This window comes from Rhea pennata, chromosome 3 (genome assembly GCF_028389875.1).
Source record: "Rhea pennata isolate bPtePen1 chromosome 3, bPtePen1.pri, whole genome shotgun sequence".
Taxonomy (NCBI): domain Eukaryota; kingdom Metazoa; phylum Chordata; class Aves; order Rheiformes; family Rheidae; genus Rhea; species Rhea pennata.
The window spans coordinates 23,484,033-23,511,077 of NC_084665.1; the positions used below are offsets into that span (position 1 = coordinate 23,484,033).

A 27,045-nucleotide genomic window follows, 5' to 3' on the forward strand; every position below is an offset into this window, starting at 1 on the left:
GTACACACTGAGAAGGGCTTTTGTTAAACCCTTTAATGACCTAGAGAATTAGCCTTATAGTTGACTAAACCAAAAGATGCATCTCATAGGTTCAGTTTCTTACTGAAAAAAACAGAGCGCCAGAATTCCAAATGGAGCAACACTAAATACAATTTTATTCAGCATTGCTAGAATCACCTCTCCCCAAAATAAAAACAAGAGCAATGACTATTGTTTCCTCTCTTACCAGTCTATTAAGATATATAACTTCAGACTTGTAATGGAAATAAAATATATATACAAAACCAATCAGTAGAGTCAAGTCTCTCTTTTTACAATTGTATTTCCGTAGTTATCTCCATTCAAACTAACGTTCCAAAAGCAGAACTATCACATTAATGGCTACTTTTCTTTATTATCTACAAAACCTTTTCTGGCCAAAGTAATAAAGACTCTATAGGAGTCCGATAACTTTACAAGGTGACGGCATTTCTATATTTATTGTAAGCCATTTCTATTGCGAATTGCTAACAACTTTTCAAAGTGCAACACTGATTTAGAAATGCAGGCGCACTAATACATCAATTGCCATGACTAATGTATAAACTTTTAATGACCTTGGCAAAAATCTATCTTTCATTGGGCAGGTGCCACTATTTTGACTGTACAAATGTTTTGGAAATATGTTGAAAATTATACATGTTTTGGAAAAATATTTCAGGATTTCAGTATAGTTAATGAAGCTGTATTAAATAAAAGTTTGAAGTGGAGGAGAAAAGGCACCCCAAACTTGTGCAAGTCTCTACTTTCTTTAAAAAAAAGGAGAGACATCCTCCAAGTGTTGTACATTCACAGAATGTTGACTTTTTATCCAAACAAAGAAGATAAAACATTATCTTGAATGGCTTTCACTTTCATTCATCAGTCACTGTCTTGTTTCAGACCATCTCCTTGTTCAGTATTGCTCTCTCCATCACTCTCTTTGTCCCAGTCTTTCATAGATGCTCCCATCATGAAGTCATCACGGAGTATATTCCATTCTGGCCCCTCTTCAGACTTCATTTCACCCTAAATGTTTGAGGGGAAGAGAGGGAGATGAGATGAATGCAAAAAGGTGGCAGTGAAAGATGGAAGTTCTTCAAGCAATCAAAATTAACGTCTTACACTTTCAAAATTTGTATTGACAGACACACTGAGGGCTAGCTATTTATGCAAATTGATGTAGAAATATGGAAGACAATAGAAAATGATGCTAATAAGAAAAATTTTTAAAATCAACCAATAAAAGAACATGGAAACAAAATAATTATTGCTCACGGATGAAACAGTCAACCCTGGGCATGGCGTCTTTTATTAAAATCTTTCTTGGCAATCAAAATGGATTCATGATATCATTTATTAACCCCCAGGTGCTGCTTCATTAGAACAGTTCTTGGCACATTTCTACAACACAAATATGGATTTAATAAAGGCTTAAAAACCCAAAATTTAATATTTAACATATTTTGCGATATGTGAACCAAATCCCCTTTATGTGGATTATTACCTCACTACCTGGGCTTGTCATATGGTGCAAAGCTGCCTCTAAAAGAAACTGAAAGTTGATCTACACTCAGCAAGCCAACAGCACCTTATTCCAAATTTCCTACTTCTTGAAAGTGGACAAACTGAGGCCACACTACATGGACTGGTGAATAATAAAGAAAAGCAATAGGAGCATAGGTTAGCATTGAAAACATTGCTAGGTTGCAGTTCTTCAAAGTGACAGAAGGTATTTGGGCAGTGCAACAGCCCCATCCTGTGGCAACAGTTTTAAAGAACACTGTGAAGTAATTCCTAAATTCTTAATGTTACATGTCTTTATGTGTAACATTTCCCACATTCTTAATGTAGGAAAATACTCAAAACTGTTCCATGTACTAAGAGTATTTCAGAGGTTTAAGCCCTAGTAGCAAAACATTTCTAGGAAACAACATGGCTCAGTGTCCAGTAAAGAAGTGAAGAACCTTTCTACCGAACAGTAATCAGATGCAGTGGAGAAAAAATAATTCACTTTTGCAGGGCTTTGGAAACAGAATTGTACAGGCATCTCAGATAGTGAGTGCTTTTCCCGCTCTCCCTGCTCAAAAGAACAGGATTCAACTGACTCACAGTTTAAGTAACTGCCAGCCCTGATGTTGGATGGGGATAATCCGTTTGGCATCCTTCTGCGTTAGTACTGCTTGATCAGAAAGCAGTAATTGAAACAGGAATGCCCCTCAAAGATGTCTTTGCTGACATTGCTTTGACTACTAGATGCAAAAACTGTAGTAAAGGGGATCGCTGTAGACTTAGTTCATGCCTTTTCTTTGTAAAGCATACCCATAAGCAATGACTGTTCTGTTTCCATGTTCTTTTTTTAGCTGGTTAAAATAAGTTTTCTTATTATCATCAATCTGTACTCCTGCGAATATGCAATACATTAGAACATATTAAGCTTATATTCAGGCAGTCTCTGGGAGAAAGCAGCATAAAGAATTAAACAGCAAGAGAAATAAGGAATAGAAAATGCAGATCTATCACTATAAATCTAACACAACATAACACACCAACAGAAGCTATGTGGGTGTAAGAAGTCTGCCAGACAAGACTTACTTTTAACAGCCATTCAAAACAGGAACAATCATTTAGAGATGTGACTTGCTCTACAGTTCTTTTAAGATGATTATTCTCACAAAACAGGATAAAGATGCTTGTACTGTGTTAGATTGTTTTCATTTCTCAGCTGCTCTCATTAACGCCTGTTCCTAAGGGTAACTCTCTCTCATCTCCAGCAGCAATAGAAAAAAAAAAACAATACCCTTCTTCCCCAGGACAGCAGCTCCTATCCACTTTCACTCTTGCAGCACTTGACTTCAAATGCTATACCCAGTAAAGGCTGAAAGCATCTAAGGCAGAGTAATCAATAAACGGGAATTAAAAGTGGAAAACATAAGGTCCCTAGAGAGACCTTAGAATGTCCACATGGGAATAACCTGTATCAGTGGAAATGCCAGTACTACAATGAGGGACAAAAACAAAAATACTCTGTTCTTGTAACTGTATTCTAGTTGTTTTATACTACATTCACCTTTCCAAAGAGAGAGACCAAAAAGATTACTGAAGTCATTCAGTCCTTTTTCTAAAAAAAAAAAAAAAAAAAAAAAAAAAAAAAAAAAAAAAAAAAAAAAAAAAAAAAAGCCCTCTTATCACTGTCTAAATGTGGCAGAGTAAAACTTGAAATATCCAAATGGATATCCAGATATCTCTTTTCATTTAAAAAAAAAATCTATTTTTTTATCTTCTTCCAAAATGTAAAATAATAATCAGAAAAAACAAGAGACACTCCATGATTTTCCACACATGTAGACTTCCCTTTTTTTTTTTTTAAAGAAGACAGAAGCAGTATGTTATTGTCAACAGTGACAAGGAAGTGTTCGAACTTAGAAAAGCCCAATGTTCATGCTCAAATTCATCATAATCTTATATTTAGCAAGAGATCAGTCCTGAACAGGACAAAAGCAGGACCTCAACAAAAGAGGGATGCTGATCCGACACAGCATTACCTACTACGTAATGTGGCACAAAGTTTGAACAGAGGTTTACATAAGCACTAGGGAGAAAGACAGAGGCAGCATGCCTATGCCTGAAAGATGGAGATTAAATGCTTGAAAGCAAATATTTAACCAATTTTAAGCATGCTGCCAAGTGAATGAAAACTCACATTTAGTATCTTTGTTCTTAACTCATTTACTGCTCTATTTTCCCCTACAATAAAAACTACTCTAGTTTTTCGTATCACAAAAAATTCCTAAAGTCTTAACAAAATATGCAACAAGACTCTATGTATAATTAACAATTAATTCAACTGTAATATCACTTCCCAGCTTACTTTAAGAATGTTAATGTATTTGGCTTTTCAATGCCATAATCTAGTTCATCTAAATAAAACAAAACTGATTCTTGGCACTTGGAAAATAAACTAGCTTTCATTCCATACAACTACTTTGAGTTTCCAGTCAGCTGTTCATCCACATCTCCCACATTTCACTACAACACTGAAGTCCCCTTTGAACATCCCAAAATGAAAACAAAACAGGCTACATAAACATTAGTGTGTGCTGCTAAATAAAATGGGATCCCTCGAGCAAGATAAAGAGTGAAATACTCTCCTCCTGCTTTAAAAATACATTTGAATGGATTAATTCCCTGCCTGAAGGTGCGATAACCTTTTTTAAAAGGCATAGGGGGTAAGGGGGAAGCAGTTCCTCAAATGTCTCAGAATTTTTATCACTGATATAGGGTGATGTATTGTTGAAGTAAGTTGAAGTAAGACAGAAAACAACTTGATGTTGTGGATACTTTAGTGCAGATACTCATTTGCTAAGACAGACTAGCAGTCAAATTGAAAAGAGGAAAATAAAAATAGACACTACCTTGACTGCTTGGTGTGTCATCTAAGCTATAACAGCATCAGTTCAATCTGGCACAGCAAGTGTCTGAAGTGGGGAGATTCCTCCTAAACTGATTCTGCTTTGAAGACATACCTGCAAAAATCTGCACCAGGAGAAGATGACCTGTATTTCTTAGATAAGTCCTAAGAAAACAAACAAAGCTCAGGGCTGACACACAGAGAAAACTTGCTTGCAGGATGTGTTCTTAGGATCCAGGCTGGAGCTGTCTCCTAGATGCTTCTGAAGTAATTGATCTGTGAAGGCCCCACGGCACCAGCAACAGCTACGTAACCATTCAGTTCGAAATACTACAGCTAGGAAATTAAACAACTTTGTGTTGGCTTGTTTCTTTTACCACAGTAAAAGTTTGGAGCTATGTAATTCACTCTTGCTAAATGAAGTCACAGTAACCATCCTGAACTGAGATTTACCAAGTGCAATGCAGGAGCTGCTGCAGAGTGCACGGGCGCTTCTGAAAGCTACTGCCCTTGTAGCAGAAGCAAACATGTAACTGCACATCAGCTGCATCAGTCTGCAAACCAATGCCCTAGCTCAAACCTACTTGCCTTGAAAGCTTAAGTCCTATGTGTCTAAGTCACACTACATCGTCATTTCCCTCTGCTGCTTTACTGGGACAGCAAATTCCTAAAACCAGAGCGGCAAATTTTGCCAGAGCTTTTCAGAGCCCTGTCTGCAAGTAGATAGAAGTCCTATACTGCTTCATAGTATTAAAAAATACGTCTGAAAACAGGACACAGATTAAAAACAGCATTTTACTCTGCTTTCCCCCAACTTGCCACTTTAACATACCTCAGTTTCTTCTGCAAAACAGAAAAAAATACCTACATCACCCCAGAGATTCCCCTACAGTCTATCTGTAACTAGAAGACACAGTAACTGTGGGGTATTAATAAATGAACATTTTTCAAAACTAAGAATTACAACCAGCACTCTGGGCTCACATGCCTTCGATCCATGTACAGGATAAACTGCCAGAGCTTGCAGGGGCATCTCTCTTTACCATCACATACAATAAGCGTTTATTTGTACCTGTCAAGGAAGGAATTTCTAACATAAATATCTCCAAAGCAACAATTTTAGAGTCTTGAGAAAACATTTCCAACGTGTCTAATTAATTCGAACTGCCTGCCCAGTTTCCTCCATTTTGCTCAATACAGCCATCTGAGAGCTTCAAATACAGGGAGGCTTTTGGTGACAACAAAGGAGCTGAAAATGCCTTCTCACGTACATCTGACAACTGCCCTTTCCTAGCAGCCTGCACCTTTCTGCAAATGACTATTGCTATTCTGCAGCCCCTTCCCAAGCAAGCTGGTTTAAAACCTCCTCAACAGAACCAGTGCAGGGATACCAGGAGGTTTGTGAAGCCTCCATATGGAAGCACTGAGAAGGGGATGGACGACAAACACCATGAACAAACATATTACCCTGAGACGGGTTCTCAGGCATATCCAGCTTCCCAAGCTAAGAGAAAAGCTTCCACTAGGCTGCAAGAAATAAATAATAAAAAAATGCAGCCTATACTATCTAAAACAGCTATCTAAGTAGAAACTGAGTGTAAAGACTTTTATCAGAAAAATCGAACTTTGGTTTAGTCATTAGCACTGCTCGCAGCTTTAACTGATTTGAATGACAATAATATCTCAATTATAAGCCTTATCCTGAAGGGACAAAAAGCCACAGGCCTGAAAACAGTGACTACACTCTACACCTGCAACTATCTTGAACCTCTGAGCCAAAGTTTCATACCAACACATTTACTGGATTTTGGAAAGCACTTTCAAACTCATGGAATGCACAATTTGCACAACAGAGGTCTCTTCTGCTCCAGTAACTCTGCAAATCAGTTTACTCCTTAAGGTAAGAGTCATTCAACACATATTTACATCTCCTCTCTAAACGAGGAATTTGAGTGACTAAACTCAATTGCCTTGGAATACTTGAAGTGACACTATACTTGTGGATATCAACAGCAGCACAGGAGATTTATTCACAGTGTGAACCACAGGGTCTCTTGTGTACACCAGAAAACGTACTAACATTTCTAGTAAACAAACAGATTTTTTTTTTTTACAGTGTGTTTTGAATCCTGCTGTTCCTGCTCAAACTTCTTTGCAAGTAAAGCACTGGAATTATTACTACAAGACAATGGAAGCACAACAAACATTGATTTTCGTTTCGAGCATAGCCAGAAGACCACCCAGAACTTAACGACCCGCATGAGGCATCTCCCCATCCTCACATCCTCCTTCGGGGTTTACTACAACTGGGAATGTGCGAATGAGAAGGAATGTTTTGGGTTGGCATGCAGAGGCTTAAACACACACCAACCCATGAAAGGTCAGAACTGAATTACAGAAATTCTAAAAATAAACATTCATTTGGACTTAAACAAAGAAGAAAGACCGATAACATCATTATTAAATACTTAACTACAAAGAAACATAACAGAAAACACTTATGAGAGCAGATTTCTTTAACCCTGATCCATTAGAAACCTCATAAATTGGTATTTCTGCCAGAAAAAAAAAAAATCTATTTTAAAAATTCAAGTGCAAGATGGGGCCCTTCTGAACACAGGAAGTGTTGGAGTTTTCAGTGTTTGCTGTGCTCCAGGTTCTGATAGCAACCATCTCACAAATCCTTCCACTACACAAGGAATTTTACTGCTCACTGCTGCAAGATAATGTCTGGCCATACTGGCATTGAGATGCTCATTACATCTGTTTTTAAGTGATGATGAAAGGTATCAAAGTTTTACTACAGGGGGATACTCACAGAAAAAGCCTTCTATTTGTTGTTCCATATAGTACTGTACCCCTTCCAGAATGCATGCATCTATGCACATCACTTTTCAAAGGAATATAATCGACTTCAAACCTACACAGTTGAAACAGAAACCTCAAAGGTGTTTGAAGAAATATAGTAAGACTATCTCCTTCCAACTTGTGACTTATGCCACTTATGCAATTCTCCCAGCCACCCACAAATGAGTACTTTTCAAGTAGGTACGGAACAAAAGTTACTTCACAGCAGACCACAAATTATTACAGAAAAGATACAGACAGAAAGAACACATTCCTCATACTAGGTTATCACGTAACACATTTGTATAGCAAGTTTTCAGATAACGTTTTCAGTATGCCATATCAGCTCATTTTCAGTCACAGTCGTTCTTTTCTTTTGTAAAAACAATCATCTCCATCTATGTTTTCACCTTCACATTTCCAATGCTTAATTATCAGCAGTTACACCACCAGGAGTGAATCACTCCCTAGCATATGACCACTGCTGTCTTGGTATTCACTTGATGCCCCAACGCTTTTCTTCATCTACAAGTCTCCATACAGCTTGCATCCACTTGAACCACAGGGTCCTTAGAGCAAGGACAATTTTGATACTGTTTGCACAGCACTCAGATCAAAGAATTCTTTACACAAAGACCCAATCAGCACTGTGGTTAAAAACAGTCTCTGATCAAGATTTTTATACTTAAACTACTACATGTTATATACTACATGTATGCCACAATGCTTCACTGAGTATCTTAATCCTGACCTAAAAAAAACCAAGGCTGTTCTTTAGAAAGAATAGGTTTTTCTAATGCAATCTAACCCCAAGCCTCAGCTAAGAGCAGTCTGCCAAATCCTTTTTATTTCATATCAAACACGTGAGCTAATATGGGTTAATAACCAACAGCAAACTTGCATGGACTCTGTCTTATTGGCAGCTTTCATCAATACTCCTAAAAGGAAAACAGTGAATGAAGAACCTCTCTATTTGGAAAAATGTGATTCAAAGTAAAGGAGGAAAGAACTTACTATTTCAGCTCAGAAAGGAACTCTGCACAGCTTTCCACAAGTGATAAAACGGTTTCTATCAGTTAATTGGTTCTACATTTCTTTATGTGTATTTCCTGCAGTAACGAAGAATTATGAAGTAAGGATGAGCTCTCACCCTGCATGTTACCTAGACCCACAACATTCTTTTTGCAAGTCATCCAGTTCCCCAGCCCTTAAACCGTACCTGGAAGACATGTATGTGATAAAGGTTATTTCCTACAGGTGATGCTCTAACCATCCACTGTTTTTCATCATGATTCAGCAAGAGGTAGAGCAAAGTGAGCTGCAAAAGGTTGTCTTAAACAATGAAGGCTATAGTAATGACAAAATTTCGTCACTTCTAGCACTTAAGAAGTTATCTCATATCTGATTAGGAACAAGTGGGACAACAGCCTCCTCTTTCTGATTCAGGACTTCCACTTGGGTCCTGAAACAAGTGCAGTGATCCAAAAAACTGGGGAGACAGAAGAGGAGTAAAAAATACACAGTGAATTAACTTTTGCATATTTACTGAAGTCTGTATAACTACTAAGCAGCTTAACTGGTTAAATTCTCCTTCAGATGGTTTTTTTTAAAAGCAGTTTAAAACTAAGAAAGACTATACAACATACCCATGATCCCAATCTCTTATCTTACCATCAAACCATCTTTTCTCCTCACTGCCTACCCTTCCTTCTCCTTCAGAGTTTCTGCATAGGTTTTTCACAATGCCTGCTGAAGCTAGGAAAGGTCATACACAGAACACTTCAAAAGCAAATGGAAAAGAGGTCAGATCTTTAAAGGACGACATTTTTAGTATTACTTGCAGTAACAGTATGTTCAAAAAGCAAATAAACAATACCAGAAAAAATAAATCACCTTAAATATCAGTTTTAAGCTGTCAGTGAGTTTCAGAAACAGTCATTAAAAAACAAAATTCTTCTATGAGGAAAAAAAAAAGTCAGCAACCCTCTGCCATTCTTCTAATTTGATCCATCACTCCTGAACTCTAGCAAGATGGACAGAAGAGTAGGTGTGCAAAGAGGCCATTTCCAATACACATCTTCAGCACTCTGGAAACCAGAGTATTTTATACCTTAATAAAACTTCAAAGTAAGGGAATCACTTTTCAAGGTAATTTACAATAGAAAGTGCTTAAATGGGGAAAACAAACTTGTTCAGACAGACAAACATCACCCTTCGTTACTTCCAGAAGAGAACTGTTGCTATACAAACTTTACGAAAAGTTTAGATATATTTTCTCTAACTACATTTACTCAGGAATAGCATTGGTTGAAACTCTTAAATTGACTCAGTTACATAAGTCTATAAGCAATAACCAGAAGTACTTAATTATTAATTAGTGGAGTTCAGTCAGTGGTCAGAACAAACTTTGGAGCAACCAGGTAATCAGCTGTTTGATAGTTAGGGAATTTTGTAAATAAATATTTGAAATAATTGAGATTTGGAAAAAGTGAAAGGTCCCCAGAAGAATAATGACCTGAAAGATTCAAAAGGAACAGGAGAAAAAAAAAAAAAAAAAGGAAAAGTTTCCCCAGCTCTACTGACTTTCATATCTTAAGCTATTACGCCTTCAGTCAGTAAACCAGTCACAGATTAAACTGAAGACAAATTTCCATGAAAAATAACTCTGCAGATCATAGTTTTAGATTTCAATAAAGCAATTCTAATAGGATTAGACATTTTAGGTGTCTGTGCATTGTGTAGTTACAGGAAGATCAAAAGATGATCACATGTAAACTACAAGATGCACAAACATAACCCTCCCTGTGCTCGTTTTAGACATAGTTTTGCTGAAAAACAGCCTGGCAGCATCATCTGGGAAAAACAGGGTAATACCACAGTTGCCCATGCACTCCTGATCAAACAGGAAGGCAAGTTACTCTCAAATACTATAGCTAGAGCTGATAGAGCACTCTTAATGTTTTCTAACATTTCAATCATTAGACCTGCATTCAGTTATAAAATTGCCCATAGTTCAACTCCTTCAGGCTGAAGTTTTCTAATGAAATCATCCGCTTCAGGCTGAAGGTTTTGGGGAAATCTGAATTAAAAACACAACCTTTCTCAAGATGAGATTAACCTAAAACAACAGCTCTAAGGAGGAAAAAAGAAAGAAAAATGAATTTCTTATAGGCATCCATGAAAACTTTCTGTCATTCGTTTTTGTGACTTAAAATCTTAAGAACTTATTTTGCAGTTGGAAATGTGCCCTTTGCTATCTTCACGTACATCTTTGCAGATCTGGGGGGATTCCCTCACTCCAAACCTCAGGTCATGTATGTTCAGTATAGATATGTGAGGCATTCAGCAATTAAATTCTCTTTAAAAAAATCTGTTCTCACTGATCACATACTATCTACATCTCTTAAAAGACTGCATTAAACTGGACTGTTCACTGATCATGCTGACAACACGGGAGCAGGTCTTCTTTCTGCTCAATTAGTTTGAAGGGTCACTCTAGCGTCAGGCATCAGAGCGTAGGACTGAACATACGACATGCTTAATCCTGCACTGCCATGGGAAAGAAGCTGACAAGAACACAAAACATGAAAAGGATAAAGAAGGTTCGTGTAAAGTGAGCAAAAACAACCCTTTTTCCTTTCTGACTTCTAATTAAGTATAACAGAAGAGAGGCCAAAGGAGACTGAAGAGTAGAGTAGAAGGGGAAACCTGGAGATAAGGACACAGGGAAAAGGAAGGTGAACTTGGTGAGATACTGCTGTTACTCAGCCCTCGCTCCTCTATTCTGGAGCCGAACTCATACCATCAAGGTCTCGACATCTAACAATCAGACACACGTAACACTGGCAAAGACAAACATTTCCATGTAACCAGAGATGCCTGTTACCAGCTACACTGCTAACTCAGATGATAGGGAAATGAACTTCTACATCTAAACATCCAGTCCTGCAAAATGACCCAAATTGGGTGAGCAACTGTCTTCTTGTGAACAGATAAAAAAAAAAAAAAAAGTTACTAACAATAAACTTTTAAAACCACACAACTAGCCTTTGCCTTAAAGAATGTAAGGAAGTTAGGATATAGCAATCTGATGGTAGCCTGTACAATATTTATCCACACAGATTTAAATTAGAAAATTAGAACACAATGTGTAACTGAATAATTAACAACTATTGAGACAAAAACAAAAAGTTACATTAAAAACACCCAAGCATATAGGAGGTGGCCTTCAAGACAGTATACACATTTGGGAAATATAGCTACAAATACAGGATTCATAAAAAAATCCAAATTAAAATTTCTGTGCATGCAGTGGGAAGATGCTTATTAAATTCAGGAGAACAAGTCTACTCTGGTTACAGCTGAACTAAATTAATATTTGGCTGCCCCTTCCAATCTGCTGGAATACATGTGTGTGTAGTCACTCTTTCAACCAGTTCTGTAATGTCAGCACACAACAGTTGTAGTAATAAACTACTACTACTCTTCCATTCTACAATGTCATTATCACCTGTTGAGATAAAAATTTCCTTTGAAGATTAAAAGAGGTGTTGGTACACTTTACAAAAGTTGCTAGGAGAAATCTATGCTTTCAATCACACTTCAGAAATAAAATATTTCCTACAGCTGGTTGAAGCAGTTGTTCGCATTCTCGCCATCCAAACAGGTGTATGGATGAAAATAATAATGAAGCTTTTTACATTTCTGTACTATGGAAACTGAAAAAAAAAAAAAGTAGAATGACATGCCAATGGCCACTACTTATTGCAGTAGTGAGAAAAAGAAGGCAGGGCCACAAGTTTTAAACAGATCTAACTTTTCAACTGGAAGATACACTTACATCCTCATCTAACTCGACAAATAAAAGCCCCCATTCCACTTCTTGCAATCCCAGCATGATCAGTCTGAGTAAAAGTCAGAAGTGCAGCATTTCTGTCCTTGAACAGTCTTGAAACTACCACTTAGAACTGAAACATTTATGGAGTTTTAAAATGTTATGAATAAAAAAAACCATCTACAGCCAACCTGACTCTAATCATCTGCACTTTACTTAGTTATCAAACACCATGCTCATTCATAAAATACACATTAGTCAGAAGAAACTCAGCTAGAAAATTACTTCAATTCTCAGTCCAGCTTGAGAGCAAGCACTGTCTTATATGACTAACAGGCAATGTGAAACAGCACTTGCATTCTTTTCTGCCAATCTTTCCTCCTCTTAATAAATTATTTTAGAGTAGATACTATTTAGACCAATACAACAATTCTTTTTTCTAGCTACTATCTCAGCATGAGAATCAAATTGTACTTCTATAGTCATACAGTCAGCAGTAAAGTTTATAAAAAAAGTAATCTTGCAAGGTTTGGATCATAGTAACTGAAGCAGAATGGAAAAACTTGCTCTTGTTTCCACCATTTAAATGCTCTGCAGTAGATTTGGAATGAGAAAACTTACAAGTTCAAACAAATGCGGGTAATTCAGAAGATTCAAAATTAAAGGTTTAGGAGTGCAGACTATGCTTGTCACAAAGAATATTTGTAATTTTCACTCCAGCTATTTATTTTATCATCCACTAATGTTTTACAGGGATCAACACAAATGATAAGCGAAAAGGCAAGAATAGAGTTTTTGGTGCTTCTGCTGACACCATGTAATGAATGACCCTGCTGGAACTGACAAGCAGCGAGGGAGAAGAGTTGAGTGTGCCCTGGGAATGTTAACTCTAAATTGCTTTGTTTTCATACAGTTAAGATTTCAGTCCTCATATAATTCACTACATCTGTCAACATGTCTCTACAGGTCTGAGAGATCAGAAGTCTCATTCAACCTTGGAAGCAAAGTTACTTCCTTAAGCCATAATACTAACAGTGCCCAGAAATTTGTTAAAGATACTTAAAGCATCCCTTGAGTCTAATCTAATTTATTGGAGTCTTGGACTTTCATTGGAGCACTGGGCTTTCATTAAAACTGGAATATGTTACGTATATTAACATAACCTGAGAGTAACAGGTATGAGAACTGAAATTAGCCTCACTACAATCACATACTAAAATCTATCCTTGAGACATACCATGGTAAGAAAAAGAAAAATTATGTGTAGGAAGGGAGTTTCTTGTTTCTCTAATTAAGGATTAAAAAAAGAAAAAGAAAAGGAGGTGCTAGAGAGCAAAATATTTTCCTAATAAGGATTTATCACAATCTGTAATTCATTATCATTCAACTTCAGATCACCTGTTCCAATTAGTTCCAGCTCAGGTCAGATGAACAGCTGACAGACTACAGAAAAGAAATTAGTTGTCTCAGAGCCAGTATAAGAAAGAATTGTCCATGACAAAAATGTCACCTATCTTAGGTCCTGTGATGTCATTCAGAAGCAACTGTCTGAAAGGTTATTCAAAAAGAAAGGAATTTATCTCCATAGGAAAGAAAAAAAAAATTACAACAGAGCTGCACTGGGGCAGTGCAAGGAACCGCCACCACCAACTGCTGTGCTTCTTCTATGGTCATAAAGCTGACTTCAGCCTCCAGGACTGGAAAGACAGCATCTCTGATGTATACATTTTTTTAAACCAGTAGATTAAAAATGCATTTCTTAAAGAATCTTACAGGTGAGCAGTCGCAAGATACAATCAACACATATTGAACTGAAAACTGGCTCTATAAGGATTATGTTAAACAAGACCTGAAATGCCTTCCATCTCCTGACAAATGCTATTAAAAAAGAAAAAAGAAAGAAACACAAACAACAAACCAGTGGTATTTTTAAATTATTGCATTCTTCTCCCACATCGAAAGGTTTTCAGATGAGGGCAGGGGAAGGGAAATCAAACGATTTTACCCAGAGGCAAGCACTGTGTACAATACCTTGGAAAAAAACAGGGAAAAATATTACACAAGTCAGCTGGCTCAGCAAGGATTAAGAAATACCTTGATAAACAGTTAATGATATGAAAGACAAAGCTTTTGGCACTATCTCAGAAAAGTAATTACTCTCGTCTGGGCACACAGAACCTGAAAGAGGGCAATAGTTTCAGCTGGAAAAATAAGTTTTTTACAGCATAATACTCTTTCTTTCATATCTATACCGGCTGTTTAGGCCAATGGCTAAAAAGCATACAAGATCCCTTGCAAGGACACAGGTTGTCTGTTTTTCCCATTAACAGAAGAAACTAACAGAAAAAGAATTTTAGAAGTTGGTTGTGCTAAAGTGAAGTATCTCTTTCAATGCTAAAGATGGGCCTTTACAGAGCACATACTTTCTTTTTTATATGCATATATATATACACACACACGACTAAATAAACCACCACAATAGAGCTTTATAAGGGATTTCTTCAACATATTGGGAAGAAGTCATCACCCTTTAAAAAACATGGCAGCAAATCTTGCAATCACATACCACCGTAGAGAGCGAAAAAAAAGTATTTGACCAGTCTTACAAATACAGTTGGCTCCTTTGTATAACACAAGGCTTGGACAAAGAAAGGTTTGCTTTCACTGGGAAAACTTTATTCTCCTATTTTTCTTGCTGACTGCTTGTTTTACGTGGGTGGGGTAGTATTTTTATTGTTCTGGACTGTATTTTAATTGATGGCAGGGTGCCTAGAGTTTGGGATTGGCATCTCTTCCATTGTTTATGTTGAAATAAATAAATATGTTCTCCTTTCTTAAAAAAAAAAAAGTACACCCTACTCAAGTGCTAAAACCAAAACAGGCGCTACAAAAATAAAAAAATCAACACAAAAACAAGAAAATCCCACACCTTGGTATGATACAAACAACCTGCTGGACTCCTGCTCTAAGAAATTCACTAACTCTTCAGAGATCAGCCTTACCCCTGCTTCCCACCCTCTGAAAAACCCACAAAGACCAAGAAGCAAAGATATGACGCAGGAAGCCAGCAGTAGTGTTCAGTGGCAGATTGTTTGTACAATTTTGAGGAGGAGACTCAAGATCAGATTTTGGCCTCAACCTCAGGCATCAACAAGCAAGAGAATAGGAGCATGCTAAACTGTTAAGATGTGTTCTCAAGAGAAAATAAGGTGGATTAAAACCAGCTTGAAAAAAGTTCTTAAAGAGTTTGGTTCAGCACTGAATGAAGAGTCACTGCAAAAGGAAAAGGAGAAGAGGAGGGTGGTCTATATGGGCAGTCATGACTATTCCAGAAAAGCAAGTATAGCTTTAAATTCATGACAAAAAAACCCTCAGGTTTGAAGGTTTTTTTGGGGGGGGAAACACGACAACATCACTTCTCAATGCTCAAAAAAACCAATAACCAGTCAGTATCCAAAGTATTATTTCTCCAAAGCACTTGAATGCAAATGTGCTGGTACTGATGCTGCCAAAATCAAACATTTGTTCTAGAGTAAAGAAATATTTTAAAACTGTATTTTCTGGCCTAGTAATTAGAAAATTATCCGCTAAAATTTTACACACACAAAAAAAACCCCTAATTTTTGCTCAGCTATTCAGTCAATGTCAGTCTGCCACGGTTTTGCAGCTGATATACAGTTCCCATGGTTGTTACATTAACAATCTTGACCAGCCTTTAACAACAGCAGTAGTAGTAATAGGTACTGCCATTACTCTCAAGTTCTTCTGCTATTCCCGAGGAAAAAAAAAAAAGAAAAAAAAAATCAAAAACCCACCCCCACACATGCACAACCCCCACCCACCCAAACAAGCAAGCTGGAATTATTTAAGGAGAAATAAAGTGTCAGCACCAAGCTAAATTGTTCTCATTATCCAAAGAATTTAAAAAATACTTTAATATTACACTTGCATGAAAAGTCTATGAGCTCTTCATGCCAGGCAATGTTTCAGCATGCTCCCCAAGTGCACACAAACAAAAAACATATGACAAACTGTTGTCTCCCAACTGATTAAAGTATTTCTTCTTGGCACAGAAAAGCACTTAGTTAACTGCTGTGAGTCTGGGCCAACAGAAGTATTCCACCCACTACCAAGCACAAAGTTCAAACCTGAACACAAATACCCTTCAAAAAATGGGCAGCTTCTGAACTATGAGAAAGAACAGGTCTAAGCAACTTGTTTTTAACTCTGAGCTACTTGATGAGTTGAAAGGACCAGTAAAGAGTTGGATGAGTCCCACAACATTGTCTTTCTCACTTGAGCACATTTGGAAAAAGTAAAATATGCTAAAATGCTTCTTTCCAAAACATCGCATCAGCAATACAGCCACACCAACTAATGTACACAGAATTAGGAGAAGAAAAATCCTATATATAACGTTTAATATGTCTCTTAATAGGCTGTCATTATAGTTTCTTTCCATTGTAAGACAGTTTCTTTCCGTCATAATGTTCACTTGCATGGCAAAGCCTTTCAGTTGCAGATACCATAATCATTCAGCACAAGGGAGTTTCAAATTCCCAGAACTGTGCATATACCCAAGTTGTAAGGTCCACTATATCATCTAAAATCCAGTTACCACAGGAGACATCAGGCCTTTTACAGTATTAAAAGGCTATTAATTATTATTGCTCAAACTGCAAATTTCACAAACCTGCTACAGTCTAGCAGATTCTGTTACCTACTTTTGTACCAACAAAGTCCAAGATAAAGCCCATTTTTCTAACTTACTCTTTCTAAACACAGCTAAACCTTATTCATACACAAGGCTCGATGTCCAACAAGATAGCTTCCACAGTTCTGTATTTTGTTACTCTAAAGAGTAAAAAAAACATGCTCAGAAATACTTAATCCCCAATTGGCTCCAAAAAAACCCAGACACTTGGATAACAGCTGTTCTAGAGAGCAGGCATATTAATGGATAAAAATTATACTGGGAAAAGATCCCATATGAGTTATTTCAAAAAGATGAAGCCTACCTGTTTACTTTTCGTGGCCTTTCCAGAGGGATTCTGGTTTCCTTTAGCACCTTCCATGCTTCGTAGAACATTGATGAAGTCTTTCTTTGAAACAGATGACATCAGCTTAGCACGCTGTCTGTCAGACCTCCCGGCTTTCTTCACCTTCTCATCAACGTTCTTTTGGTGCATCCTGACAGCATTAAATAACTGTACGACACCTCTGGGATGGGGAAAGAGGAGGGAGAACCAAAAACAGAAAAAGCCACCACTTGTTACTTCAAGCTGCCTTTACAGAAGTGAACTTTCTACCAAAGCTACCACTCAGCACAGATGCTAGAAGGCTTCTAGCTCCAAAAATAGTTACTTAAAACTTCAGCTCAGCTAAGAAGTAACATTCACTACAAGGTAAGTGGATTTCAGTTTTCAATCTGCCTTCAAAACTACTGCTATGAACTAGTAACAAATTACTTAAACGCACCTGGGGTCAAGGTTCATGCACTTTAACTCCGTAACTATTCAGACTCTGCTATAACTACAGTACATTGTTCCAAAACTAATGCAAGTGCATATGCCATCCCCAAAAGCAGGTTACTCTTCCTACAACTAGTTGTTCAATTCCTTAGACAGGACATTAAGAACAGCATAAGCAGGGGGACAGGGCAGAAGAATAAGTCCTGTAAGGAGACAAGCATATGCAGGCACAACACAAGTGAGGTGTTCAGATACTTCTTTGACATCAAGCCACTGTAATTTAAAATAGGCAACTGAACATCAGAAAAGTGAGTCCAGTGAAAAGTGTATGGAGAAGACAAAAAAAAATAAACACAAAAAAGCAATTGTTCTGCATTTTTAAAGTATAAAACTAACAAAGTGAGGTGCTGCAGTAAAGCACCTCTGCTAAGCAAATATTACATTCTTGTCTAAGTTTTTATGCTTTCATAAAGCTTCTGAAATCTTTTGCTGAACTTGATACTGTACAATGCAGACCTGTATATAAATCACTCGGCTCCCGCTAGTCACTTCTTAAGAGTTCAATCTGATTGGAAACAGATTACCTATGCAGGCTTTTTCCCCCTTTTTTCCCTCCCTTTAAGATAATATATTATTTTTAAAAAGCATTCGAAAAAGAAAGAAAAACCTCTTACCTCGTGGCAATTCTCTGAAGATTTCTCTCTCTGTCTCTGTCTTTGACAACATCTGGCTTCACTCGGCACATCATTTCCCACTCCCGCTTTTTATCGAGCTGTGTTATAAATATTGTTATGTGAAAGAACATGGTGCATTTGAGAATGTAGCATGCTCTGATGGAATATGTAGCAAGACGGAAAAAATGATAAATCAAAGCTCAGTTTGCTTGGGGGTAAGGGGAACTCCAGAATGTTTTTATAGGGCTGGACAATGGGTCTGAGGGAAGTTTCTAGCACTGACACAAAAGGGGCCCCTATCAAATCTCAAACAATCATTTGCCTTTATAACAAAAAAAGATCAGAGTCACACCACAGTGACACCTCTGGCTGGAGACAAGCAAAAGGAGTCTAGGGAAAACCCAAACACCTTCACACTGACTGCTAGGGACAAGGGAATTACTTAAAGAGAACTTTCAACCCAATCCTCCAAGCCTTCATAAACTGATCATAGAGCAATTTATACACAATAAAATCCTGGACCTATCAAGACAGGCATGTCACATTTGGGGCCTCAAGAACTTTACTTCCTCTGCTGAATTAATCATGACACAGCTTTGTGATCAACAATGGCACGTGGCAAAGACTACAAAAAATAAAACCCAAACATGAAAAGGAGTACCCATTGGAGAAGCACTGCCTTGTAACAACAGTGATCAGTTTGGTCATTGAAACAATGAGCTTCAGAACAGGAAAAATCATTTTTCCCAGTATTTTCATTGGACACAGCAATGCCAGCTCTATATTCCCATTACAATAGTAGAAAGTTCTATTTCCTCAGCCCCTGCTTCAGGAGTGAGGCAACGATGGTGAGGTTTTTTTTTTCTTCCTTCTAACAATTTAGCAGTGTTCTAGTCATGGCAACGTTGCATTAAGTCTGTGTTATACAAAAAGTCTTTCATGGAATTATAGAGTCCTTATCTTTACAATTCCAGGCAGACTACTACAAATACATGAGTTTATGACCATGCTTTGGCCTTTGATCAAAAGAACTGCCCTATTCTAGCTTCCATCAGCAAGAAATTAATAAAAGGCAGACTGTTTTCAAGATATTTTTAAGGTTGAACAAATCAGTTTAGAGCCTTGCAGCCCACCTCTGCTTTGCAGTGCTCGATGAAACCACAGGTAACCACAAATGAATAAATGCCCTACTGCAGTCCTCTGTATTTAAAAGGCAGGCTATGGCCTAACCACAGTATGTCCCAGACTATCAGATAGATAAGCTGGTTATCCCATTAAAACAGAACTGGTAAGAAGACACATTAGAAGTAATTATGTATTTTTAGCCTAAAAAAGACATCAGTTATAGCCTGGAATTCAACTTCCACCAAAAAACACACAAACCGCTTAATTGTCAACATAGTTTTGTTTTCCTCATAATGGTTTCAGAATCGTAAGTAATTGAGAACATGGTCATAGTAATAAAAACTGCTATTAGGAAAATCAGTGAGGGGAGTAAACATAGTGACTCACAAGCATATAAAGGATTACTGTAATTTCAAGCCAGAGGCCTTTGATTTTGGAAGTCATAGCAGAATTTAACAGAAAGCAGTTTTCTAGCCTTTCTTCCTCTCACCTTCTATGACAGAAAGACAGAATAATTTTCACTTGTAATGCCCAAAAAGGCATTTATGCCCTAGATTAACAGTAGCCATGAGGAGACTGAGCTTCAAGCAACTGCTTTTCACTTCCTAAACAGCAAAAATGCCATAAGCTGAGAGTAAAACTGACTGCAACAGTCCTGCTGCCAAAGATGAGCCTGTATGATGGCCCAGAAAAAAAAAACAGTAAGGGTAAAGGCCTTACAGCATGCCTGCCTGGAAGGTCAAAAAACGCAAGCTACTTGAGATCAGGAAGAGACTCCAAAATTGAGGGAGCTACTTGAGATCAGGAAGAGACTCCAAAACTGAGGGAAAACCTCTGAGTGCTCTCCCAAATCTCTGCTTAGGGTATCCTGAGCACATCCTCATCTGACTGTGATTGTACAGGGAAATACTTTGTCTTTCTCACCTTCCTCCTCTTCTCCAATCTTTCCTGTTTTTCCTTTTCTCTTTCTTTCTCCAGTTTTTTACTCTTGGCCAAGATGATGGACTTATTTTGTGGAATCTTTTTGTTGAGCACTTTTGCCATGGCATCTGCCCAGCCTGCACCTGGGCCAGCTTTCGAACTCGAAGGCTCTTCCAACACATTGCCAACAGCTGCCGTTTCATCCTCATCGTCACCCTCCAGGGCTTCACCTCCTGAAGAGTAGCTGTCTTCAGGGAGTCCTGAGCTTAACTCAGAACCTAGGGAAAGAAAGCAAAAAGAGTATCAGAATTTCTTCCTTCTAGTGAGAACCCACCACTACTTGAATTTCCTCCATGTGCAAATGTTACCAGAGTTCAGGCCCTTGCACTGCTTGCTGTTATATCTGACTCCTCAAGACAGCGCCCAAGAAAGTATGCACCACAGTAATGAATTTATTAGAAAGTATACAGTGCAAGTGCTTGCTCCTCTCAGCGACTGAAAGCGACTGAGGTTGGGTAAAAAGGATTGAGTAAAAGGGATAAGACAGCCTTGGTAATTTATTATTAGATGAACGAGTATTTTGATGATTCAACATCAAAATCTAGGTTTCTAATAAAAGATTTCAGTAGAAAAACCCCTATAAATTGTATGCATACATAAATACGCAAACACATATTTATGAATGTATGTATGTCCATACATACTTGCATACAAACTGCAACACTGACACCTAGTGTTTAAATGCATATAGCCAAACCTGAACATAGGGTGGACATATCCTACAAAAAAAACAAAGCTTGGTCAACAAAAATAAAGCCAGTAAAATATGATCAACAAAGCAGAAAGAGTACACAGAAAGAGAACACTTTGTGAATTAAGACAGTTGTCAGGTATCTCAAAAGCAGCCAGAGGCACTGTGCTCGCATAAACACTCAGATTTCATTCCTCCACCTTCTTAAAAATGCAAAAGAAAGCAATAAAAATATTGGACTTTGGAATCACACAAGAGCAAGACATGAGAGAACAGCCAACCAGACATAAACTGAAATCTCCATAAGGAATGTTCTCTCATTAGTCTGCTCAGTGGGTCAAACAGCAAAAGTAAGATCTTCAGCTGTGAGGGTGATTAACTGGAATGAGCTTTGCTCAAGTTTAGGATGTACTGAAACACATTTGGCTGTTTCAGAGGACCCATCTTACCACATAATGAAAAAAAGTACATACAAGTGTCCTGACATTACTAGCCACCACTCTACTAATATTTGTATCACTCACACATTTTCAATCAATTATTTTACATGCACTTTCAAGTCCCTGAAGCAAGGGACAATTAGAATCAGGCTGGGTACTGACTATACAATCCCACCAGCAAGGAGACAATTTTCCAGTGATCTTGACATATTAGTTGACTGGTTTTAGTCTATCTAACACTCTCACACTACATGAGAAAAAATATTTTAAAATCACAATGCTATGTTCTACTGAATCAAGCATTTTAACATTTTTAACATAGTTTTTTTTAACTACCACCATTTAATTTCCTTTATCAACCAAACTGTTAAGAGACAGAGATCAGGACTGCTTGAAATCTATTTTCCATAAACCTATGCTGACAGCATTACTGATAGTCTTGTCTTCTCATTCATTATTAATCAATTGTGCATTTATTTACTTTACAAGCATAAGCACAATCTGTGGCCATTCTAACTCATTTTGCTGCCTTTTCCATTTGTCTTTTTGAATCAGCAATAAAACAAACTAGCAGCAAACCAATCATGTTAACTAATTTAAAACTAAGCGTCTAAGGCCCAGACATCAGAGGATGGGAAGGCACTTGGTTATCATTATGAAAAGAAGCAAGGCTATACGTTTATATCACATATGCAGAATAGAAATACTTACTGAATACTTGTGGCTTACATATACACACATATACAGTATGATAACTCTACCCCTAACTGCTTTAGCGCTTTGTATTCATATTAGACTTTAAAGTACAAATATGGTCATGATACACAGAGCAAGAATTACTGGGTTTTGTAACAGCCCTTACTATAAAAGGGAACTCGAGAAGTGGAAAATTCATTCAACACACTCAATCACTAAAAGCTGCGTTGTTTTCACCCTATATGTCTCCATACCCTGATTTCTGAAGTCAAAATCAAACTGTTGGATGCACAGAAGTAGATCTACAGGTAACAAAACTTGACAAGTTTTCTGCCCCATCCTTGTCTGTACTAGAATATCACCATCCTGTTTTAAAATTACGAATTAATTCACATTTGTGGCTTCCTATACATACCAAATCTAACCTCTGCCTGAAGTCTGAGCCTGAACTCCGCACACTGTTTAGGAACAAGTGCCTCAGTTAGCCATAAAAACCACTACAGGCTTGGAAAAAAAGAAGGAAAGTTGCAAAAGCATACATTAACTTTCTTCTTTATATCACTGCCTCAGCCAGTAGAGCTAGCTAGGAGGCTAATGCCCCAGACCAAAAACACTGCGGAAGACGAGCAGGACTTTGACCAGTTACAGAAAGGTGAACAAGGCCTCCACAAGCAGCCAGACATATTTTGAGTATGTCCGATGATCCCTCAAGAGCAAGAGATGACGCACACGTACGCCAAACTAACGTAAACTTGATGAATTCTCCCAGAAGAACCACTTGGAGTGATGTTCTGAGTTTCAAAGGTTCACTCTGGGCACAGTTTCAATATAAAAAGCCCTGATTCTGCGCTGGGGAAAATTACATACACCTCCACTCGCTCAGGGACCCGCGCCGCCCAGCCAAGCGGCGAGCACCGCCCGCCGGCCACGCCGCGGCAGCTCGCTCAGGCGAGCCCCAGCGGCGAGCCACGGGCGAACGCGGGCCCGGGGAGGGGGACGGGGAAGGGGAAGGGGAGAGGGAGCCCCGCGCCCGCCCGTTACCGCTCTCCGCCTCCTCGCTGCCCGCAGCGCCCCGTCCACGTGGGCCCGCCACGGCGGCCGCCATGATGAGCGGGGCGCGCGCTCGCTAACCCCTTCCGGCGCTCCCCCGCGGAGCCGCGAACGCGGGTTCCGCCTCCCGAGGTTCCGGGCCGCGCGGCGGCGGCAGGTCCGCAACGCGCCGCGCGGAGCTGAAGTCAAGTGTAAACTGCTGGAGCTCGTAACGCGCTGCTGAGGTGTGATGTAAGCGGCAGCGCCGGCTGCGCCTGACCCGCACGTGTAGCCAGAGGCGCTGTGTACGCTGCGCTGCCGCGGCGGCGGGCGCGGGAGGCCTGTGCGCGGCCGGCGGCGTCCCCGGCCGGCGCCCGGCGGGAAGCGCTGAGGAGGCGGGAAGCGCTTGCGAGCTCCTGCTCGGCGGGTGCAGTGAAATGCCTCCCTCCTCATGGAAGGGGGGTTTGTGTTCAGAAAAGTAGGTTATCCACGGTGTGTAGGAGGAAAAAAAAAAAAAAAAAAAAAAAACACAACACCTACTGATCACCCCGTCACTCAGTCTGATACCGCTGTAAATAGGTACATTTTCAACTAGTGCCATGAGCGCCAGTTAAAACACCCAAATTATAAAACAAACAAATCTTCTCAAGCAATTTCTCACTTAAAAACGTTTTAACCTAAAGCAACGAAAGCTTGTTGTCACAAACTACTGTTACTATGCCGCTTCAATGTGCTGGTAGAAGTGTGGCGGTAGACGCGAGCGCAGGTAGTGAGGCCTCGCAGGAGGTTTGCTCAGGTGGCTTGTTGTTTTTAGTCACAGTCATTCAGCCAGTGCGTGTGGATCGCTCTTACGCACATTCGTTGGCACCTTAGAGAGCCTGTATGCCTAACTATATATTAAACTAAGGGAGGCTAGCTCATGTTGTAGAGGAGATGCAATGCAGTATCGAATATATAATAACATGCAATAATATTATTAATGGTCTCACAGTGATGGGTTGATTTTAAGATGACATTGCTGTTTTTTAAAGCTCAGTTATTATATGATCATGCCTTAGGAAGAAAAAAAAAAGCGTAGAGGAGAAAAATGTTACATGTAGAGTATTCTTCACTATTTTGTAGGTATAAAAACCTTTAAAATACTGCTTAATTTCTGCACCCTGCATTTTTGCAAATAAATATTTCATTTGTTGTTGCTATCCTGCATAGTCAGTGATTCGTATCTTTGTACTTCTGTCATTCGTTGTTTTTTTCCTGATGATGTGTGTGGCAGCCAACATAGCACATTCTTTTTGCTACCGTAGAATCAGGTGGAAAAAAACAGAAACTGAAAAGAGATTAGAGGGCCAGAAATTATTACATAGCTCAGGAAACTGATTTACAAGAAAAAGATTAAAAGGGATAAATATGTACTTGTTGGTAAAGTGCCTGCTAAGAACAAACCCTGTTGGGCTTATTGTTTCTCTCACAAGCAGTCCTGCTAAGCAGAGCTTTGTGGGAAGATTTCTGTCCAATTCATTGTTACAAGCAAAGAGAAATCCTGTGTTGAAGAGTTTTGGGTCTCTGCTGTGCTCTTCAGAGGAATATGCATAAGTATCCACATGATGTTTAATGAAGAAGTCCAAGTTCTACAGAAGACATCGTATCTCATGCTTTACACTATAGGGATCAGACCCCTAGGGTTTGACACCAGAAAAAGGAGTGTCTGCTTAAAGTAAGCACTAAGGATTTGGTAAGTCTGCTATGTGATGATAAAGACACTTTGGTATATTTGGTATGATTTAGCTCTGAATCATGTTGCATCAGAAGGGATACTGCCAGGAGAAGGTTATTAACCTAGATAGACAAGAAGATCTTCAAGTATGGTGATTACTGTCTTCATTATGTAGTATGTAGTAGATAATACTGTTGAACATGCCTTACTGTTGGTAGCATATTTGTTTTGGAAGTATGTCAAAATCTTCAGGTTAAGACTTGTAATGGGGTTGCGAGAGAAAATCATGGATTTGAACCCTCTTACCTTAGACCCAAATGAACGAGTCACGTATTTGATAGCATACTTCTCTCTACAAGCTTCATCCAAAAGCATTTGTCAGCAAATTTGTTTCCAGACCTCGTTTCAAATGGGCATCGTTGTCTCCCATCACAGTGGCCTGAATGCTTTTTTCGTATTGAAATTGTGGTTTGAGGAATGCTGGAAATACAACCAGCCTAGAAAATATTTTCAGTCAGATATAGCAACATTACCTTCCTGTTTATCATTGTCAGCAGCATCTGATGAACAGCTGAGGCACAAGCTGGTATCCTACATGTACAGGTCTGTAGTAAAATCATGGCTAATGAGACAGAGCAGGAAACTTTGATCTTTGCATGCAGCAGAGCCAATGTCTGAAAAAAAACTGTAGAAAGGATGGCACAGGATTTTGCAGTCTTAACATTTTTTTCTCTCTTAGATTTAAACTGTGTAATGTCTTGGCTTACAGTTAAAATATCAATAATGCTAAGCTATAGCCCAATGGAGGTGGTTACCTCCATTATATATATTCCACATAACAAAAATAGTAGCAACAAAATGAAGGCAAAGCCAAGTCTTCTTAAAATGGTAGAAGAGCTCCCTTATTGCTGTTCTATTCTTATAATGCATACATCCCAGAAATGTGCTAAGCAAAGTGTCTTTCATCTGCCATATGCTTGTTGTCAGTTTGTCTCTAGGATAAAGAAGTTTGTGTGGTACATTTGAACATACATAAATGCACAGACACACAGCCAAATATGCAATGCGTTTATGTCAAAGAAAGCAAGGTCAAAGAAACACACTTTGTGCTTAAAGGAGATAGTAAAGTTTTTTATTATCCTTAGTGGTTGTGGAAATGCACTCTAGAGATTTGGTTCATTCTTACTTATACAGACAAGATTACCCTTATTCTCTAAAGCACAGAGCTGTAGTTATCAACTAAGATTTTCATCCCAGAGCGTAGCCTTTCAGATATCCTGGGCCCAGGCCACAGATAGGAGTCAAGTTTAGACTTGACTGAAAAGCCTTTGAGATTTTGCTGGAAATTTGTCTGAGTCTGGTGCCACTGGCTGTTGAAATCACAGCTGGTTCCCAAACTGACCCTCAGAATGGCCTCCTGCTCTTGCTGCCCTGTTTCCCAGGCAGTTGCTCGCCCTGGTTGGCCTAGCTGATAGCTGCCTTTCCTCTTCTCTCTGCCTGCTGGGGTTCAGCCTCAGAAATCCTGGAGCCTCTCACATGCTCCAAGATTACCCCTGAATTGTTGTTAAGTTGGGATCACACCTTTCAAAGCCAACACGGGAGAGGAATATAGTTGTGATACACTCATGGTAAAATGTATTGCTGTGGAGTTAGTTGCCCTGCAGAAGCCTGTATTAGCTAGTTTCACAAGCTCCAAAACCTTTGTGATTTGCTTATAGATTATGTTTCTCTAGTTCAGCCAACACATAGCAAAGGGTCCAGCACATTATGCAGAAAGGCAGGGGTGGAGGACTCTTCTCATGCACTCTATCCATGGAAAAAGCCAAGTCACAGTAAAACTTTTTAACTGTAAGTCAGAAAATATCAAATTCAGTCAGAAAATATCAAATTCAGAAATGAAACCTGGTACTAGCTCATTATCTGCTTGGATGTGACAGACTCTTCTAGCCAGACAGAGCTTGTGTGTGGCTGATAGATGTAGAATCAGTCGTATTCTTGCCTAGGATGGCCCCATCGCCATCCAGCAAGGAAAGGGGTAAGAGATGGGAGTTAAGAAGAGCAGGATTGTTTTCTGTTCTTCCCGTATCAGTGCTGGAGGAGGAAGAACTACTCTT

The 27,045-nt window shown here is 38.8% G+C and overlaps 1 protein-coding gene across 1 annotated transcript; it reads right to left on the minus strand.

The window, feature by feature from the left end:
* Window positions 1-132: 132 nt before the first annotated feature.
* RRP15 (ribosomal RNA processing 15 homolog) lies at window positions 133-23,303 on the minus strand. Its single transcript, XM_062573564.1, has 5 exons — window positions 23,230-23,303; window positions 20,305-20,579; window positions 18,256-18,353; window positions 17,129-17,330; window positions 133-1,047 (listed from the first exon to the last, which is right to left on the minus strand). The coding sequence occupies exons 1-5, from the start codon at window positions 23,291-23,293 to the stop codon at window positions 901-903; spliced, it is 786 nt and encodes a 261-aa protein (XP_062429548.1). The 5' UTR covers window positions 23,294-23,303; the 3' UTR covers window positions 133-900.
* Between the last annotated feature and the right edge of the window lie 3,742 nt (window positions 23,304-27,045).

Bases quoted from the DNA above. Each gene is read 5' to 3' on its own strand.
- RRP15 (XM_062573564.1), bottom strand. From the start codon at position 23,293: ATGGCGGCCGCCGTGGCGGGCCCACGTGGACGGGGCGCTGCGGGCAGC. The intron at 20,580-23,229 runs GTAACGGGCGGG...TTCTTTCCCTAG, and splicing joins CAGCGAGGAGGCGGAGAGCG to GTTCTGAGTTAAGCTCAGGA. The intron at 1,048-17,128 runs GTAGGCTTCATC...TCAAACATTTAG, and splicing joins AGGCCACGAAAAGTAAACAG to GGTGAAATGAAGTCTGAAGA.